Source organism: Notothenia rossii, assembly GCF_949606895.1.
Source record: "Notothenia rossii genome assembly, chromosome: 5".
Classification (NCBI taxonomy): domain Eukaryota; kingdom Metazoa; phylum Chordata; class Actinopteri; order Perciformes; family Nototheniidae; genus Notothenia; species Notothenia rossii.
In genome coordinates this window covers 61,677,292-61,697,229 of record NC_136903.1, presented here as the reverse complement: position 1 = coordinate 61,697,229, position 19,938 = coordinate 61,677,292, and the positions used below count along the sequence as shown (strand labels likewise).

Here is a 19,938-nt window from a genome sequence, read left to right as displayed (position 1 = left end):
CAACCCACAGCTCCTCACACTTTATTCAACATTTACTTAATCTGCTTTAAACGTATATATGCCTTAAACCCTGCTCCTTATCCGTGAATGCTTTAACGTTGACTACTCTTAGCACTTCTGGTTTGATGCAAACTGCATTTCGTTGTGCTATGTGCAATGGCAATAGTGTTTAACGTTTTCTAATCTTTAAACAGATCATTTGTTTAAAACATTCTGAATTAAATGTAGGATCTGATATACAATGGAGGCTCACGGTAAATGAAGGCCCATGTGAATCGTTTTGTATTAATTCCAAAACTCTATATTTTAGAAGATTTATTAGGTATTATCTGGATGGAAGGACTGAGCCTAGTCGCCAATAATAATCAGACAAAAAAAGGGCATGCAAAGAGCCTCTTCTTTTTAGTACAGGATGACGTAAGTATGTAAGGAGAGGTTGCTACGCTTGTTGGCTATATTTAGATATTTGTTTTTCTAAATGAGCAGGGAAAAATAAGATAAAAGCACATTGATGTCTTTTTTCTCCCTCATTTCTTTTAGGAAAAAACGTTTCAACTTTATCTCAGTATTTATATTACTATATCTACTATGCTTTATTTTTATTTATTTACATGCTTTACTGATAGAGCACATGTATGGGAGAGAATTTAGGGATCCGGTGTATGGTGGCCGAGAGGTGCAAATAAGCTACAAAGACCCAAAACACTGTAATTGGGAGAAATGCGCTGCACTCTCAAAAACATGCCAATATAAAAACATAAATGTGCCAAAATCACAACTTGACAACACATTCGTAGCATCAATACAACGTTCACCCACTTGACGAAACATTTGCATGGTTTGCTAATATTATTCCAGATCTGCTGTAAGCTAGCAAGCTAACGTAGATAACTATAGTCATTTCAAATATACTGACAAAACCCTTTTAACACAATTATGAAACAGGCTTACTCTGGCAGTGCGTTCCTCCTAATGGAAACGTTTTGGGCCATTGTAATGACTTGACTTCTGTCGGCCACTGTGCAAATTAGCCTGCTGTTCCCAGGTCAAAAAATAATTGTAACGCCTTTATTTTTTACATATTATTGTGCTTACAGGACTTGTATTTCTAACTACGATAATACATACACATTCCACAGATATTCGGACAAACATGGGTGTAGAGGGGGCCGATGCTCCATATCTGCCCCGGGAACACTCGGCTTGTATTTCCAGACCTGATTTCATCTCTGCCTGCACTGTAAAATATTACCATGATTTCACAATATTTAGCTGTAATATTTTAAAATAAATTAAGCCAAACACACACAAAAAAAAATGTATTAGTCGGTATGCATTTTCCCCTCACATATGCTTATCCTGGAAATGTGTCAAAGGCAGAGAACATACAGTTTATCCCGCTGACCGTTTTTGTCATACACAGTAACCAGACTAAAAGGGCATAAATTGAAGGAATAACAATATTTATTTCTATCATACAGTACAGTCAGCCTGAAAAACTTGTTCGCATGTTTGGTGTTTGCAGTTGCTGCTCTGTCACTTTGAAGGATAAAACAGATACTATATTAAAGTAGGAAACTTCGATTACCTGCCGTTTCTCAGTCTTTGACCCGTTAACATTATAATGACACAGCAACCCAAAGCGGCTTAAACCTCCCTGCTCACTGCACTTTATGTAATCCTCTTCAGCTGCTCTCCATGCAGGTCCCTACTTCCTGCTTTAAAGCCTGTCCACAATGTCTGAATAGGAACATTATACGTATCATATGTTAGTTAAAATGACTTTACTTGTGAGATCATAGGATGCATTAGAAAAGCCTATGTATAAGATCTAAAAGTATGATACATCTGCATGTCAACAGACATCAGTTATTGGTGTGTGGAAAAAACTTAATGAAGTCATCTGTATCTATTCATGTTACAGTATTGCAACCCATAAATGTGTCTGCATGTGTATATGTAATGTTATATTTCATGATTTCTTTCTTTACTGCTCATCCCCATTGTTGCTGTTCCACTAACATGATGTCATGTGACCGACTTGTTAATTGAATTCATGTGTTTATCCATATTTACTTTTACATGGTTAAATATGCATTATTTGCTCAGAAAAGTGACACACTGACCCGGATACATTTGACAAAAAACTCACCATCACACTAATTAATATCAACAAACACAATAAAGAAGCACAAGTTGCATCAATGAGATATTTATTTGTGATTTTTTTCTTCTGTTTTTCTTCACAGTTAATGTATTTTTTTTTCAATGACAGACTGCATCGGCCAATCATCTGCAGCCTAATCCAGCCAACTCGATGCCGATTGGCTGTTCAGGCTCACTCCCACCACCGATCCCATCTCCCTTTGTGTGCAACAATAACAACAGAAAGGCAGCACATTACAGCACATTGTACATTACCAAACATGAACCAAATGTAAACCGTAAAAAAAGAATCATCCGTCAAAATGTTTTCCTTTAATCTTGCATTCATTTAAGCTTTTTTTCTTAAACATATACAACTTGGTGAGATAATTTCACTTATTTTAAGCATCTTCACATGAACTAAGGCAGACCACTGCATGACCATTAAAACAATGACACTTCAAAAGAAGTATCTGCTTTAAACTGATGGAATCATCTCACCTTGCAAGCATATTCCTAGCATTTTAAGGCTTGATGAGTTGACAAGATGATGAGATATTTTTCAGATTTTCAGTGAACATGAAGCAGAACAAACCTTTCCTCGAGGTTAGAGTTTCACACTGTCGAGAACAATATGGCCTCATGAGAGTTTCCTTTCAGGGTGTCAGGATGTCACAGAACTCAACAAAGTCCCTCTGCATGAAGTTCTGACTCTGCTTCAGGTCGTCTTCAGAGGGGAAATACTGCATGCTGTCCTCCTGCAGAGGCAGACTGTCCTCATGCAGAACCACGATCTGTCCAGGGGGCGCTGTTGAGCTGTGTGGGTTGGGACTGTCCAACAGGGCTCCTCTTGCATTTTCCAGGACGCCCAGGTATGAGTCCATGTCTGTGAGCTCCATCTCGCTATCCGAGCTGCTCCCACTGTCACTCCCCACTGAGTCGGAGCGCATGTGTAGCATCTGGTACTTCTCGTGCATCAAAAACTGGTTTGTGTTCTTGGGGGCTCGCATCCCCCTCGCCCTGTTCCCTTTAATGTTAATGGGCCGGAGTGACATCGCTGGCCTCTGGAAGTGTCTGGGATGATGATGGTGTCGTTGAGGGGGCTGCTGGTGATTGCGCCCTCTTGGCCACCCTCCCACTCCAGTTCTCCGCCCCTGCATGCGCCCCCTGCAGCCCTTGGACCAGCCATGCTTCCTGCGGCTGGAAGGGTCCCTCTGCAGAGCCTCTTTGCCATCCTGCTGCTGCTGGCAGCTCCTCCTGCACATCATCTCTGAGAGCATTTTCTTGCAGTCTTTCTTGCCGTTGCCTCCCTTCCTCCCTGCTGCCCTCCTTCACATCCCTGCTCGGTGGCCCACACAACAACAAAGAGAGGCTGGTTTCTGTTTTTCTGGCTCAGATCACAAAGGACCCTCCTCTCTCAGTGTCTACCTTTTCACTATCCTTTCACTTTTTTTCTTGACCTCTGGCTTTGGCTGATGCATCGCCGGCTCTTCCTCTCCTTGCAGCAGCAGCTTGCCTGCTCGGCTGTCTGCTTGTCACGCCCTCCTCTATTTATCTGATTTCTCTTTTTTAAATGATCTGAAAGTCAAATTTGCTTCTTACAGCTTTGATTATTGATCTATAATGAGCTGATAAAGGGGTTTGAGGCGCTGTCTATCTGATTTTAAGCTATTTTTTCTCTGTTTAAGGCCAGCAAGTGCAGTGTACTCAGTTCAGACAACAAGCACTGACTGAAGCTCTGCCTCCTCCTCAGAGCCTGAATAAAGAGCTGGGAGAGTCCATTCAGAGGTTTAACAGAGGGAGGGGTGTAAGGTTAGAAGATTGTTCCACTTCCAAATAATAACATGATAATATGATAGATTTTAACACAATATTACTTATAGTTATGTATGCAACATATTCGAACATGCATGTATGTACGGTTGGGTTGTGTCGTTGTGATGAGCTTAAAGCTGCTCCCTGCAACAGGATGGTTCACTCCGCTTCAGTTTTAGCAGCTGAAATCTGATCCACAGCTGCTGCTGTTACTGCCCGCCCCTCTGACAACAGCAACACTGTACAGCAACAACAAGCAGCAGCACAGGGGCACTCACAAAAATAACAGTCACAGAAGTTAGTTAATGTGTCATACACACACAAGCACCCAACCCAACTATGGACTTATAAGACAGTGGAAATTACTGTGTCAGTGGTGAGCACAATTACAAACAAAGAACGTTATGTTCTGGGTGCAAATGAACTGTCTCACAAAAAGCCTTCCCTTCCTTAAACACATAACAACTGTCAATTTAATGTAGTCTTTTGTCCAGAATTTAATATCACAACAAATAATGAATACACTAATTATCGGTCTCTTGTATTCTCCCCAGACAATAACTTGTTGACTGTGTGTCTTTAACTGTAATGCCCTTAAGAGTGTCACATTTTAGTAAAAACATTTTAACTGTGTGTGGGTCACATTCAAGTCCTCCTTAGCATGGATTGTAATCACTTTATGGTCCCTTGGATTTGCATCTAGCGCCATCATCAGGTCAAGCTTTTGATTGAATATATGAGTATATTCCTGCAAAACTAATTATATTCCCATCAGGCTCGGCTGTAGACTACATGCAAATATTACTAATGATCAACTGTCAGCATGCTAACTGGCTAAATTAACATGGTGCACATGGTAAACATTAAAGCCATTCAACCTGTTCCTCCAAAAATGTTGTATAATGTGCTCATTGTGTAACATTTAGCTTAAGTACCGATGTGCCAAAGTACAGCTGTAGTCTTGGTTTGAAATCAGTAGACAGGAAGAATGAATCGATAATTGAGGAAATTATTTTTGAAAATAGCACAGGACCCCTTTATCAATATATAATAAGCAATAAAGCATAAACATTGTCTTCAATGTCACCTGACATAACAAATCATTTCCTCGTTGTAAGTCCATTACAACGCATTCTGCTTCCTGCATCAACAAATCTCTGCCGTTATAATTCAGTTTAGTTCAAAATATGTAGGTCACTCGAACAAAGCATAGACCAAAATGTGACATAACACACCTATATGATTGCAGCTGCACTAGCGATCCCGTATGGCTGTGATGTGTATTACATAGAACAGTTTGAAGTTTAATCAAGAGCATTTGCTCAAATGACTCCTTTTATTGTGTTAATAACACAATAATAATAACACAGACAATGTTATATATTATATAATTTAATTATTATTTATTGTGTGCTAATATGAAAGCAGTATTTTTGTTTGTTGAGGTGGAACTTATTTTTTTAACCATTTTAACAAATTCTTTTTTTTATTATTGATTAATCTGCTGAGTTAATTCTCAATTCTTTTGTAAAATGTGTGAAATAAGAAGTGAAAACTCTTGAGCCTATTGTTGATTTTTTTGGTCATTTTTTCAGATGATTATTCATCAAAAATGTTTTAAGAAAGCCCTTATAGTCAACCACACCACACGGCACACACTATTAATTAATAATCTACATCAATATGAAAGTATTTGGTCAAAAATAATTAGTGGGGGGCGGGGGAATTGTCCGACCGGCCCACTTCGGTACCCGGCCCACCGGGAAAACTCCCGGTATTCCCAATGGCCTATACACAAGTTATTGAGCCGTTTCCGCTCTACATCCTGAACTCCTCCCTTCGATGCAATGCACTTCCGTTTTGGCGGACTGGGTTTGTTTTGCTAGCTAGCTCCGTTGTGCCGACAAAGCACTGATATCGCAGAGACAAAGAGGATATAACAATTACAACATGAAGAAAAGTGGTTCGGGAACTACGTGTGCGGTAGTTGGTTGCAATCACTCGAGAAAGCACCTGAACGAGTGGTTAGATAGAGAGTGCTACGACCACAAACCAGCACCCAGCACCCAGCCATGTTGTTCATTAAATACAGATAAACACAACAAATACTGCATGCATTGTATTTTTTAATATTATATATGAATATTTTCATAGTGATGTAATTGTGTGGGCTGCTTTTATATTTTAATTTGTAATACCTGTTAGGATTAAACATGTGATCTTTCTTGTTGAAGCCATTTCTTTAGTTTCCTCTCAACAATTAATTCATTCAGTGTTATTTATGTACAGTATGAGCTTAATATGAATGATGAACTGTGTTAAAAGAAATTGTAGCACTCTAAGGAACATATGAAATGCAATAATGCAATAACAGTGCAATAATGAAATTAAATTACATCAAACTTTATTTTCACTCAAACAGTACAGGCACATATGATATATTGCACAGCATAAAGAGATCATGTAAATTGCGCATTATGTAAACAACAGACAACTGTTGGCTCCTGTGGGCATGACCTAAATAAGGCAGTTTATTTTGGTTTTATGCTGGGCCACGTCGTCATGTTATCCTCCCAGCTTTGCACTGAATTCGGGTGGGGGAGAGTAACGCCATCTCCAGTCAAAGAAGTAGAATCGTGTTCCCAAGCTAGCATCACTGTTAGCATCGAAATCGCTGTGTTTACACCAGTGCCCGTCTGACTGTTTACATCGGTTTACACCGACAGACGCTGTGCAAAAGACTTCCGGCGGAAATGAAGTGCATTTGTGTAGTGTCATGGCGCTACCCGTGTTTTGGCGCGTAAACTTGTCTATACAATATAAGTTATGGTGTGTGTAAGTGTGTGGATATGTTCTTTCTCTTAACAGAGGGTGGTGGTAATGCGCCACTAAACTGTATGCGAACCTCTGTAAAACAAGAAGAAGACGAGAAAGAAGAAGAAAGCTGTCAGCTGCTTCAGCAACACAACAAACATGGCGTCAGGAGGCGGCTAACTGAGAAGAAAAGCTGGGTATCCTCCAGAGCCGTTTTAAATGAAAGTTGTATTTCTTAATTAAAGATAACATTTGCTTCGTCGTGATCTCAAGATGGAGTCTGCTTCGTTTCCGGAGGATGTTTTGGAGAGGAAAGTGTGTGTTGTCGGGTCGGAGCCGGTGGAAAACTACACTGTAAGCTACACCCGGGATTTCCTCTAGCCTAGCACCTCATAGCATGTGTAGTATGTAGCTAGCCTAAGCTTTAGCTCAATTATCGTGACAGTGAGTTACTGTGGAAGAATATAACCTATCTTTGAATATATACGGTGTTCAGTTACAATGCTTGTTTTCCATCAGTCAATATGTCATTTTCCTCCTGAGGCTTTACTCAATAGAACGACAGATCTGACAAGCTAAGTGCTAGCTGCCGTGCTAACTGAACTAGCTGTCAGTGTTGCAGCGGTTTTTAATGTTTCAGACAATATACACAAGACATACAGGAATAAGAGTCTAGACGATTCAAGGAAAATGGACCTTGTCAAAAACAACAACATTGTTCTTTTAAATACTGATTTCAAAGTATTTATAAATCATGCTCACCCGAAAGTGAAAATAAAAAGGCATATTAGCCGAGTTTTGTTCAGGTGATTGGGAATAAGAGGTTATTTGTTTTGTTTTTAAATATAGCCTACATATATATGTTTATATTCTGGTAATTTATCCAGTAAAGCTTTTGCAATCAATAATAACATAAAGGTTGTTCTTAAGTACAGTGAAGTCCATTGAACAATTTCATATATCATTGACAACAATGGCTTCTTTCTGATGTTGTTCACATGACCGCACATTACAGCCCTTAAAACTTGAATTATGTGGTGAAGTTGAAGGTCCACTATTGACCTAAAAGCAGTTGGTTGCATACGAGGAGATGGTTCAATGGTGGTATGAGCATCCATGCTGTACAGGAAGCAGTTTTTGAATCCGGCAGGTTTTAATCACTGAATGTCATGCTGTGCTGTTTCAGGTCTATATCATCGAGGTGTCGGATGGAGAGCACAGATGGACTGTAAAACATCGCTACAGTGACTTTCACGACCTCCACGAGAAGGTAAGAGACCACAGCAGCCCAGATCAATCTCAATCAACTTGATAGTTCCAAAAATCACTTAAAAATAAATAAATCTATTTGAATTATAGAGAAAACATAAATAAATAGTAGAGGCACTATATGGGATGTAGGTTCTATAATTATTATATGTATGTTATGATAAAATATGAGGAGAGCAATAAAGACAGAGTTTTTAGTATTTTCTGCCTGTACAACTTTTGCAAACATTTGTAATTACAAAAAGACTCCTTCTATATCTTTTATCATTTGCTAACAAGCCTCAATACAGCTGATATCAATCCATGGGCTCACCTGTGTGACATCATATTTATTGAATTGTTGTAGTTGTACTTATAAGTAAGGAGTCCCCACAGCTGATGTAAGGAATGGCTCTACATTATCAGAAGCATTTATTGCCTGAAAGTCCATTATCGGAACAAGGATGAATAATTTACACTTCTGATTGATAAGAGGATAGTATACCCACCACAGACATAGTGCCATCACATTAATCATTAATAACCATAATGCATTTAGTCAATGCTGGAATGAAGGTTGACTTAATGTTTATCAATTAGCTATCTGCTGATCTTAATGTTCTAAAGTAAGAATTGGCCTTTCATTAAATTACTGAAGGCACAAACCTACAATAGAACACAAAGAACGAGCTTCAAACAGGAAAAAACATCAATATGTCTTATGGATAATTAATTAATTATTTAAACAACAAAAACGTCTAAAAGGTCCCAGAGGGGACATCTTAAAATATATTTTGTTTACATTTATATATAAAAAAAGACAGAAGCAGCCAATCCTCATATTAGAGAAGCTACAGTACACTTGGACAGCTTTTAGTGTTTTTTTCTCATCCTGATGGGTTTCCCTGCAGCTGACGGCAGAGAAGAAGGTGGACCGACGGCTGCTTCCTCCAAAGAAGATGTTGGGGAAGAACTCAAAGAGTCTGGTGGAGCGGCGGCAGAAGGAGCTGGAGCTTTACCTGCAGACGCTGCTGCAGCAGTTCCCAGAGGCCACACCGTCTCCACTCGCCTGCTTCCTGCACTTTCACCTTTACGTGAGTACACTCGAGGCTCCTACCACATATGCACAGTAACCTGTTTAAGCCTAAACATGTTCCCAGTTCATCTCAAATCTATTGGATGGGTCTGAGGGCAAGTGATGTTCTCCCACTGAACTGAGAAAGCGTTTATTTACGGACTCCTAACTATTGAAGCAACAGTATTAATTAAATACAACAATACACTTCTTGTCAATCTCCAAATCTATTTTTGTTTTTCCATAATTGTACAGGATGTTATAATGAAGATGGAGCATTCAAAACTGGCCAATCAGACTCCCATATATCAGTTTTTTTGCTAGTTGTGCCACAGGACTTTCCATCATAAAAGTAATTGTTGAATTAAATAAATACACTTTTATATCTGCTATTGAATAAAGATTACGAAAACTTTTGTGAATGCTGTCACCAAAGAAAGAAAAATTTAAATGTGCCCAAAAAAAATGCAACTTTTTGGGCTCCGTATAGCTATATTGGGGTTCTGTCCCTGTGGAGAGGACACAAGTTTGAATATCGCCCAGGACCATTTGCCACGTGTCATCCCATCTGTCTCCACCACATAACCAAAGGCACTGATGGTCCTAAACATTTCTTAAAAGAAAAAATTGCAACTGCTTTACTCTGTTTTGTAAGTATAAGCAGAGCATGTTGCAGTGTTTAGTAATTTAAACATATACTGAAAGATTAATTAAGACTAGATGAGTCTTGTCTGGCGGGTCTATTTTGCAAAACGCTGTGTTAACTACACTTAAAGCAGTTAAATTGTTTAAACATTTAAATTGCCTCAGTTGTATCAAAAGTTGCTGATGGGCAGAAACTGTTAGGTGTGTCATAAGATAAAAGGTAGTGGGAGAACAGTCATTTTTCTGTAAATGGTGATCCTTTCCCAGTCCGAGAGGCGCTGCTGCAGGCTGGTGTAACAGTTAGCCTGTTAAGCCCGAGAGGACCCTAATCCAGGTCCGGCGGGTAGTTTTTTCACGAAACTGTGTCTCAGGGCTTCTTAATATTTAAAAACCTATTAATGTGTCATACTCATTTAACGGTTAGAAACTCAGCTAACTAAAGATATTAACAATTTTTGCCTAAATAAAACACAAGTCTCACAAGAAGCGTGTAAATGAGCCCTGAGCGAAAAAATGCTAACCCACTTAGCACAGAACTCAAGGTAAAAATACTCGTATTATTTATCGTAACTGCGCATACAATATATCAGATTAAAGCTGAGATTATATAGGTATTAGTATCATCACTGAGCTATCAGAACTCGCGACAGGGGAAGCAAACACAGACATCACAACACGTAGCTTTACGGAGCATTCACGGGAGATCGTCTCACCGTAGCTGTTATTCTGATCAAAAGTCATGTTCAATGGCATTAAAACGATAAAAACGCGGCTGAAGGTTAATCCAATGGTTAATTCAATGTGTCTTTTACTTTGAAATGATTCCTGATAATCCATCATTCCATTTTTATGTCAAAAACAGAGGTTTCATATTAGCTGCTAATGATAGCCATCAGAGTGTATCGCAGCTTCCGGTTCAGGGGCATTCTGGCTGCGCATCACTCATTCACCAATGGGTAATGTTTAGATTGATTTTAGGAACTTCCCCCCGATTCTATTGGCTCTAATGGTTAAAAAGAGGTGTCAATCATCAAAATCGAACGGGGGGGCCAGAGATATGGAAAATGCACCCAAATGACCCCAGAAGGTTTTTTTTGCTAAATCTCTCTAAAAAGGTCAAAGGTTACTTGTTTTGCATCAATCTTGATGCAGGGTACTTATTATATGTTATAGTTTGGATTCCTAAAGCTTTTAGTCTACTATCCCATCATTCAAGTCTTTTTTTTTTTTGGACGGACACTATAATCTTTTTTTTTTTTACTATGTTCAATCTGAATTGACTTTAAAATAAACCATCTATATTGATTCTGACTTTGCTACATCCAACTCACAGGTGTAACCTTGCTTTGAGAACAAATATTTTAATTTAACTTTTTAGAAGGGAAGTTAGTCATTTGTTCTGTGCATGTCATTTTCGAACCTGAAAGCTGAAAAACAGGCTCAGGGCTTAACAGGTTAAAGTCTTTGTAGTGCTTGTCGTGACCATTGATTATTGGATGATGTTCATACAACAACAGAGCAGTATTGTCTGCAGAGTGAAGGCTGATTTAAAAACACTCATGTGATGCAAGATGATTAACTGGTGAGTGTCAGTTGTCAAACTTTATTGTTGTTTATTATTCAGCTGCATTAATGATGCAAACTTCTATTGTGTAACGTAATGCAATGAAACAAATTGACAGCATGATGTTCATGTTCTGAAGCAATCATCAGGCCTTTCCTGTTTTGATTTGTTCATCTTGAATAGACGAAGCAGTGTGTTTAACAAATGATAAGAACAGGCAACAATAGAACGTTGAAACTTCTGTACGTCTAGCTAATGTTATCTGTTGAGTAGTGAAGAAATCAACCTTGTTTGTTGTTTTGAAGTGAATTCAGTTTTTCAACAATCTCTTTGTCTCTTTCAGGAGATCAACGGGATCACAGCAGCTCTGGCTGAGGAGTTGTTCAACAAAGGTTAGCTTCCTTTGACCTTTGCCCTCTATCTTCATCTAGTGTTTCTAAGACTGTGTTAACAATGAACTCCTTGAGTGTGCTTCCTGTTCATGTAGCTGCAAAAGCTTTCTCCCTGTCGTTATTTCTATACTTATCAGTTTTACTGATAATGTACAGTAAGATGAAAAAATACTTACAATGACATTACATCTCTTACAGTTCTTTATTTCTCAGGGACAATGCAAACTAATTAGAATGTTTTAGTTAAATGCATAGTTTTAATCCACAGTCAGTACATGTCATTAATACTGAGTAGATTCTTGCACAATGACCTGATGTGAAACAACCATTCTTAATACGTTTCTCAATATTGGTTAGCATTGTTTTCTTTTCCTTTTGTGTTGAATAGAAGTCCAACATATTTAAATTGGTTATGCAGCTAAATATATCCATTTTACTGAAAAAAGATTGGAGATTTAAATGGCTTATTGTCATATGCACATTTAAATCCCAGGGTGTTTCTCAATCTTGAGTACGCTTGCTTGGTAGCACATGTCTTCCGAGCGTCTTGCTTCAGAAGCGAGGCAAGAATACTTCCTAGCCTCGGAAAAAGTGCGCAAAGCATTGTGGGGATTTTAAGACCACGGAGTCTACACATGTGCAGCCTCGAAATTTTTCCAAACGAAGTACACCGGGCTCGGTAGAATTCCAAGTATGCTGGAGATTGGAACAGTCCTTCGGTGGCACTCGATGACGTAGTATGCTTGAAGTAGTGGCTCTGGAGCAGCTTTACTCGAGATTGAGAAACACCCCCAGTCTCCCCCAACAGTACAACATGCAATATGAAAGAGACAAAACAAGTCAATATTGTGCTCGATGAAACAGAAATGAGCTAGCACAAGAGAATGGTGCATGCGACTCTCGTTGATCACCTGCAGTCTGTGTTTATGCGACCAAATATAACATGAAACAACAGATATAATCCTGTACATCGCACAGTATCAGACCCATTGTTTGTTGTGTTGTAGGGGAGCAGTTGCTGCAGGCCGGCGAGGTCTTTTCTCTCTATCCTCTGCAGCTTTACTCCGTCTCCCAGCAGCTGCGTCTGGCAAAACCAATCTGCTGCAGCGGAGACGCCAAGACCGACCTGGGACACATCTTGGACTTCACCTGCAGGCTGCGATACCTCAAGGTCTCACACCTCTTTACAAAACTCAAAACCTGTCGTACCGAGCAACTTTGTATCCTAACTTTTCCTTCAGGAGGAGACGTGATGAGTGTTCTCACTGGTTTTTCTCTGCTGGTCAGGTGTCTGGTACCAGAGGTCCAGTAGGATCCAGTAACATCCAGGAGAGCAGTCTCCCCTTCGACCTGTCTGTCTTCAAGTCACTACTGCAGATAGAGGTTCTGCCTGTCTGCCTGTCTGCCTGTCTGTCTGTCTGCCTGTCTGTCTGTCTGCCTGTCTGTTTGTCTGCCTGTCTGTGATAAAATACTGCTTAATCAACAAATATACACACAAACCTCATGTTTGATGAGGGAATAAATAACACCAGGTTAACAAACATTTCACCCAATTAAATAAGAACAATTACTAAGAACTTTTAATTTTTTAGTTAAGAATTAGTACAGAAAATATTTTTATAAAATTAAACTCAAAGTAACATGTTTAAATGCCCCAAATTTCATGTGCGTTGACCCATTCCGGAATAATGTATAGGGGCACTATTATGCTTTTTTTGGTTTTCCCTTCACTGTAGTGTTATAGAGGTGGTCTGCAAAGGCTAACATTCCAAAGTTCCCTCCAGAGGGAGTTTCTCTCCCATAACTCTAGTCTACGGTTTAGTAATCTTAAATATGTACAGTAATAACATCATCACTTAGTTTTTGATTGTATTCAAAATTATAAATATGAATCTGCAAAGTAAGTCATTAAATAAATGCAGTGGGGTAAAAAGTACAATCTTGCCCTCAGAAATGTAGAAAATAAAACATTTTCAGTTTCCAAAAAGGGAAATACATTAGGGCTGCACGATTTTGGGAAAAAATCTAATTGCGATTTTTCTGACAGATATTGCGATTCGAATTGCGATATTTGTTTTTAAGCGACCCAACGGAAGTTTATTGTAAAATGTGGCCATAACTCCGGCTAGGAAGGTCGTATCAACATGCTCCCGTCTCTAGCCCCCCCGCAGCCCGAGCTACGAGTGAAAGAACTAAACTTACATGAAACTTTCGTTGGGTTGCTTTAAAGTCAAGCTTCAGTTTAAGATTCACCCTGTAATAGAAACATGTGATGGAGCATTACTAACCTGACTCAGATGGTTTGTTTCACCAAACCATCTAGGAAAGCTCCATTGGAAGCCATTTGGAAAGGGCAGGCACTTTCAAAAATACTTGGCAGGTGATTGGATCAATCTGTCTATCACCTTCTATCATGGGCCACTTCTGATTGGTTAACAATGGCTGGTACATGTGGAGCACAGCACTTCTGATTGGTGTGGATGACTGACACACAAGAAAAAAAAAAAAAAATGTGTAAAAAAAAAAAAAAAAAGATGTTAAAAAAAATCGCAGGCTTTGCGATTTGATAATCGCATCATTTAAAATCACGATTTCGATTTAAAATCGATTAATCGTTCAGCCCTAGAATACACAAAAAAAAAAAATTGTATTTCATTTATTTACAAATTCACCTTACATTTTTCAAACTGTCCGTCTTCAGATCAGTGAGTGCAGCTCGCAGCAGATCCGAGGTCTTTCATCTCTGAGGTCCAGTCTGGCAACTCTGAGTATCCACCACTCCATGGAAACTATGACGGTAAGGTCTACATTAAATACTTCTCTAGTGTTTATGCAGATTATTGTAGACCGTGACCTGATGGTAATGTTATTTCTGTCTCCCTCTAGTCAATCCTGGTCCCGGAGTCGAGCGAGTTCTCTCAGTGGGAGGCTGAGGGGGCGGAGTCAGGCTGTCCCGTCACCGCGGTAATCCCGGTGTGGAGAAATCTGACTACGCTGGACATGAGCCACAATGGCATCAGCACCATCGACAGCTCTGTGGTGAGACACGCACAGAAAACACTGTCTGGACCTCCTCGCATGCTCCTGGCCATGGACATCCTGAAAAAGTTGTCTGAAGTGAAAATATCTTGAGCTGGATATCATTTTTTAGCATTTGCTTTTGAATAAAACTGGATACAAATATGTTATATCAGCACGTCATGCCCTTAATATCTTAACAAAGGGCTAAAGAAAGCATGGGTAAGTGATTAAAGAAATGTTAAGGTACATCTGGTTCTGTAGGTTGACTCTGAGTGTTTCTCTGTTGCAGAAACTGATTCCTAAGGTGGAGTTTCTGGATCTAAGTCACAACAAGCTGTCCACAGTGGAGAACCTCCAGGTAAGTGGACAGTTTCCCTTTTTATGTCAGTATCATTTATAGGGTTGCAGCTACCTATTCTTTTTGAGTTTATAGATCATTATTATTTTAGATAAAGCAATTACTTGATTATCTTGTAAAATATCAGTAAATCATTTAAAGAGCCCAACTATATAATCAAGTCTGAACATCAGTCCAAAGATAGTTTCATAGATAACATTTTCAGCTTATTATTTTTTACAATTCTGTTGTATGTAGAAAAAATTAAATTTCTACATATTTTAATTGTTTATGTTTTATTTCTACTCTCGAATGTAGTATTTTGGATTCTGATTATGCAAATATTTTCCTATAGATTTTCTGATCTGCATCTGGTCCTGACAGCTGCAGTTAGACACCCCTACAGATGTTTAGTTTGTCATTAATCAATAGCTGTGAAGTAACCTTTCTGTGTTTGCAGCACCTCTACAATCTGGTCCATGTGGATCTGTCCTACAACTGCCTGCAAGTCCTGGAAGCTGCTCACACCCGTCTAGGAAACATCAAAACTCTGAGTCTGGCCGGCAACCAGCTGCAGCAGCTGAGCGGCCTCACCAAGCTCTACTCACTGGTCAACCTGGACCTCAGCCACAACCAGCTGGACCAGGTAAGAACACCGGGACGTCCTGAGACCAGGAGTGAGAGTAACATAAAAACTGACAGGCAGTCTTTCTTTTTATATTTGATTGTGAGAGTGCAAAAGATGCATTTGCGGCCCGAATAGAAACATTACCAATGGCCCGCTTAGAGCACTTGGCGACCGATATACAAGGGCTCCCCATGCTGATAACCCGGCTGTGAATCCGCCATGGGACCCATCTTCTGCGTGTCACCCCCTCTGTCTCCCCCTTTATAAAATTGTCACTACAATGCACTGGTGGCCTGAAAAAAATCTTTAAAAAAATGTAAACATTGCCACCTACAAAATGTATTAAATATGCTACTATCAGAGAAGAAGTAAAAAATAAACACTAAATGACCAGCTTGTAAATAAAATATCTATTAAGACATATTTAGTTCAACCAACATTTTAGCTTCGTCTGGTTCCCTTAACAAAAAGCCAATTGGATTTGTGTTGTTTGTGACTTGTGTGTGTTTCATTCCAGCTGGAGGAGATCAGGAACATCGGCTCTCTGCCCTGTCTGGAGAAACTCAACCTGTCCAGTAACCCCATGTGCATCATCCCGGACTACAGGACCAAGGTGCTGGCCCAGTTTGGAGACCGGGCATCAGAGGTACACCACTGAAACCCCACACTATATATATATATTTACCTCTTTACTACTGCTTCTACTGCAGTCAATAGCACCAAATGTTTTGTATTGCCGTACTGTTACTACTGCACAGGTAAAACACCCTTAACATTGAATTAAATCCTAATATTTTTATTAATCCACACAATAGTAAGAAATGACTCTCTCTACAAGTACCACCGCTCCTACCAATATAGTATATAACTGCTTATACATTTACTGTGACACACACAAGCACACTCAAAGACTGCAACCACAAATGAATATAAAAATGAATTTATTTTAAAAAAAAATAAGCTATTTATTAAACCCTTAATAAAACCTGTAGATTTTGTACCCTTTTAACTTTACATTTTTTAACTTTGTACATTTGTAAATTTCATTTAAGAAGTGCCTTCTATTTGTATTTCCTCTTTGCTGCGATTGCTGTTTTTATTACAGTTTTCATCACTGCTATTATTTATTTGTTTACATTTTTTAAAACCCATAGAGAGAAACATGCAAAATGACGTATATTTACTAAGTATAATCAGATTCTGATACTGATAGTACTAGTATCAAGATGTCTGCTGTTTAGTTTACTAGAGCTACTGCTACTAATGCTCTCGATGGTACTTCAGGACTGTCACACGTGTTTTCTTCTCTCTGCGTCTTCAGGTTTGTCTGGACGGTAAGGTGACGACAGAGAAGGAGCTGGACACAGTGGAAGTGTTGAAAGCAATTCAGAAAGCCAAAGAAGTCAAAGACAGGATGAGCAGCGGTGACAAGAAGGTACGTTCATTAGACTTCAGGCAGCAACAAACCAGTTTGTATTATTTCAATTGTCTGTATTTTTGTCAGATATAATGACAGTTACCACCTAAAAGATGAGTTTATAAGAGCTCAAATAATTAATGATACATTTACATATTAAGTGTCAATAAGTAGTTTGTTCATCTCTTTTAGGGATGTTTATTTTCTTTGTTTTTCAGGTTTTGGGGGATTTTTAGCATTATCAGTATTTTCTGTTTTGCAAAGATTTTACTCCCAAGACTCTCAACAAGAATCTTGAGCCCAAACCTGTGTTAAATGTTATAATGTTCATATCTTCCATAGGAATTAACCCTGAAACCCTCTGTAGTGTTTTATCATTCTAACCTGATTATAGACCATTAAAAGATCCGCTCATATAGATGTGACTGATAACGATAATTACTAACAGATCTCTTCAGCCTGAACATGTGCACATCAGCAGCAGAGTTACGACACATACAGCAAGTCAAAAACGCCTAAAACAGTCATTATGACATCTGGGTGGTTGTAATACTTGAAAAACTCAAATGCACCGAGCTAAAACTGATTGTGTTAAAAAAAGAACCTACAAAACAGTGTAGTTTTTTCCGAAAATGTGTAGAACATATACTGTGAACCATCCCTTTTTTTGTTCTTCAATGAGAGCGTTGGAAATATTTTGTATTGTATTTTTTTATTCAGGAAAGTTGAGATATTTAAAGTGCATTTGGGTCCAGATAGCAAGCAGAAAAGCAGGACATTGAATGCAGCTTGTTCACATATTCTACACGATTCAATGAAAACTGTGAAACCAAGTCACAAGTTGGAACACGATTTTGAAAGTTGAATGGCACATTTTTAACTCTTGAACTCACACAACCAGATACATAAACAGTATTATTACAACTGAACTGGACTAGCACTGGTCAAGTTGTTTTCATTTAAAGATACCAGTGCTGTGTCTGTATTCAAAGCTAAAATATCAGTCTTCAACCCCGGTGTGACTGTTCCTCTGCTGCTGATGGAGCTGCTGGGTGGAGGTGTTAGGATGTTCCTCTGCTCCATGATGTCGCTGCTCTCTGAAGCTTCCTCCTCTCTGTCCTCTCGTCAGATCAGTGAGGAGACCAGGCTGTCTGCTGCTGCACCTCCTCACCTCTCCTCCTCCTCCTCTCCCCCCTCCTCTTCCTCCTGCTGCTCCTCTGCTGTCGCTCCTCCCACTGTCACCTCCTCCTCCTCCTCCTCTTCCTCCTCTTTCTCTTCCTGTCCGGCCCAGCAGGCCTCTTGCCCCAGCCAAGGTAATCATGTATGTATCAGGCTGTGCAGGGCTGAGGGAGGGGTTGGGGGTGGGGATTTTGTATCATTTGATTTAAGGCAACAGCCAGACAGATGAGTGTGTTTCTCTGCTCTTTGTCAGCTGATTTCCCCAAAACAGCAGCTGATGGTGCTGCGGCTGCAAATAGTGATTATTTTCATTATCAATTCAACATATTGTGAGCTAATGTAGCTCACCTGCTGCTGTTGCTTTGTCTTGTTTTAAACCAGATATCCCCAGTGCTTTATTTCCTGTAGAATACGCTTTGCTTTTCTCCTCAAACTTGTACAGCTCTGGAAAAAGACACCACTCTCAATCTCTACATGTTTGGCAGACATTCCATTCCAGTGTCTGTTGAATTCCAACACAGAGAAATGTTGTCAGTAGTTTAAAGAATCAAATAAAAAAGGTTTTACTCAAACACATAACTATAAATAGTGAAAGTGATAATGCTGCAGTGGTCTTTTAACTTTTTCCAGAGCTGTATATACAGTAAATGGTGACCAATTGCCTGTTGCTTTAGCTGTTCATAACTTTAAGCCCCTACTGACTTAAATCTTTACTAAGATGACATTTGTCCATCGCAAAGGTTGCAACAGACTCATTAACTCATAGCTCTAATTAAATTGACCAAACCAACCAATAATATAAAAAAATCTGCCCATCTCAGATGTTTTACTTATAGGAGAATCAGGGTTTTGTAGGCAAGAATAAGAATTGTTCATCTACAGGTGCCAGAGTAGAAACCTGGCGTCACCTAAATGTCCACAAAAATGTCTTCAAGAGTGAATAGGTGGTTTGCAGCTATTAAAGTCGTTTAAGTTGAGTTTAACACAACTCTTCAAACAACATGTTTATTTCAACATGACAGATAAATCAGTGTCTGGTGACTGAAGATTAATAGCACCATCACCATGTCATCTTAAAATAAACATTTAGTCTTATTATTAGACTACGGGAATGACTGATTGCACGTGTACCTCTGCGCTGCTAGTGGAATACCAACAGTGGATGGTGGTCAGAAAGGTCCTGTTTTTAGGAGGCACGGAAGCTAAGTAATGTTCTGCTCGAATAGGGCAGCAGCAAAATGTATTTTATCCACCAAAAAAAAAAAGACCCAACCAAAAAAAAATCATTATCAGTTCGAGCTGTATGTTATATTTCAAATATTTGTAGTGCTTTACCTTACCAGCAGACAGCACTTTCGGGGAGAAAAACCCAATAACTTTACCTTGCAGAACAAGGTAGTTGCTGTTCTGCTGCTGCCATGTTTGGTAACAAACCCTTCAAACCAAAAAAGTTGTACTAGGTTTGAGATAAATCTGACAAGTTTATTTCTGAATAATTAATTTAATTAAAACTGAGTGGTGGCTGTTCCAACAGCTGAGCACAAAGGGGAAAAACTAACCAGCGACTGATGGTCAACATCTTTTTTTCTGAAGGTTGTTGGACACCCTGATAATCCTGACTAACATCTGTCTTTGTGGCTTAGCACAGGCTGCACACT

General features: G+C 39.2%; 2 protein-coding genes across 2 annotated transcripts in view; one reads left to right on the top strand and one right to left on the bottom strand.

Moving 5' to 3' along the window:
* Positions 1 to 2,196: 2,196 nt before the first annotated feature.
* Positions 2,197 to 3,884, bottom strand: LOC307040654 (uncharacterized protein). The gene is made up of 2 exons (XM_079683705.1): positions 2,741 to 3,884; positions 2,197 to 2,364 (listed from the first exon to the last, which is right to left on the bottom strand). Exon 1 carries the CDS (start codon positions 3,423 to 3,425, stop codon positions 2,802 to 2,804), a length of 624 nt encoding a protein of 207 aa, XP_079539831.1. The 5' UTR covers positions 3,426 to 3,884; the 3' UTR covers positions 2,197 to 2,364; positions 2,741 to 2,801.
* A 2,894-nt stretch (positions 3,885 to 6,778) lies between these two features.
* nisch (nischarin) overlaps positions 6,779 to 19,938 on the top strand; it is a 26,719-nt gene continuing 13,559 nt past the window's right edge. The window contains exons 1-13 of the mRNA XM_079680528.1: positions 6,779 to 7,128; positions 7,961 to 8,044; positions 8,934 to 9,116; positions 11,650 to 11,698; positions 12,706 to 12,869; positions 12,986 to 13,081; positions 14,400 to 14,495; positions 14,585 to 14,737; positions 15,009 to 15,077; positions 15,517 to 15,702; positions 16,202 to 16,330; positions 17,006 to 17,119; positions 18,231 to 18,462. Of these exons, the coding sequence (XP_079536654.1) occupies positions 7,048 to 7,128; positions 7,961 to 8,044; positions 8,934 to 9,116; positions 11,650 to 11,698; positions 12,706 to 12,869; positions 12,986 to 13,081; positions 14,400 to 14,495; positions 14,585 to 14,737; positions 15,009 to 15,077; positions 15,517 to 15,702; positions 16,202 to 16,330; positions 17,006 to 17,119; positions 18,231 to 18,462 (1,636 nt within the window). The 5' untranslated portion in view covers positions 6,779 to 7,047. The remainder of the gene's footprint in view (positions 7,129 to 7,960; positions 8,045 to 8,933; positions 9,117 to 11,649; positions 11,699 to 12,705; positions 12,870 to 12,985; positions 13,082 to 14,399; positions 14,496 to 14,584; positions 14,738 to 15,008; positions 15,078 to 15,516; positions 15,703 to 16,201; positions 16,331 to 17,005; positions 17,120 to 18,230; positions 18,463 to 19,938) is intronic.

Excerpts from the sequence above, each read along its gene's own strand:
- LOC307040654 (XM_079683705.1), bottom strand. The coding sequence starts at position 3,425 with ATGCTCTCAGAGATGATGTGCAGGAGGAGCTGCCAGCAGCAGCAGGAT.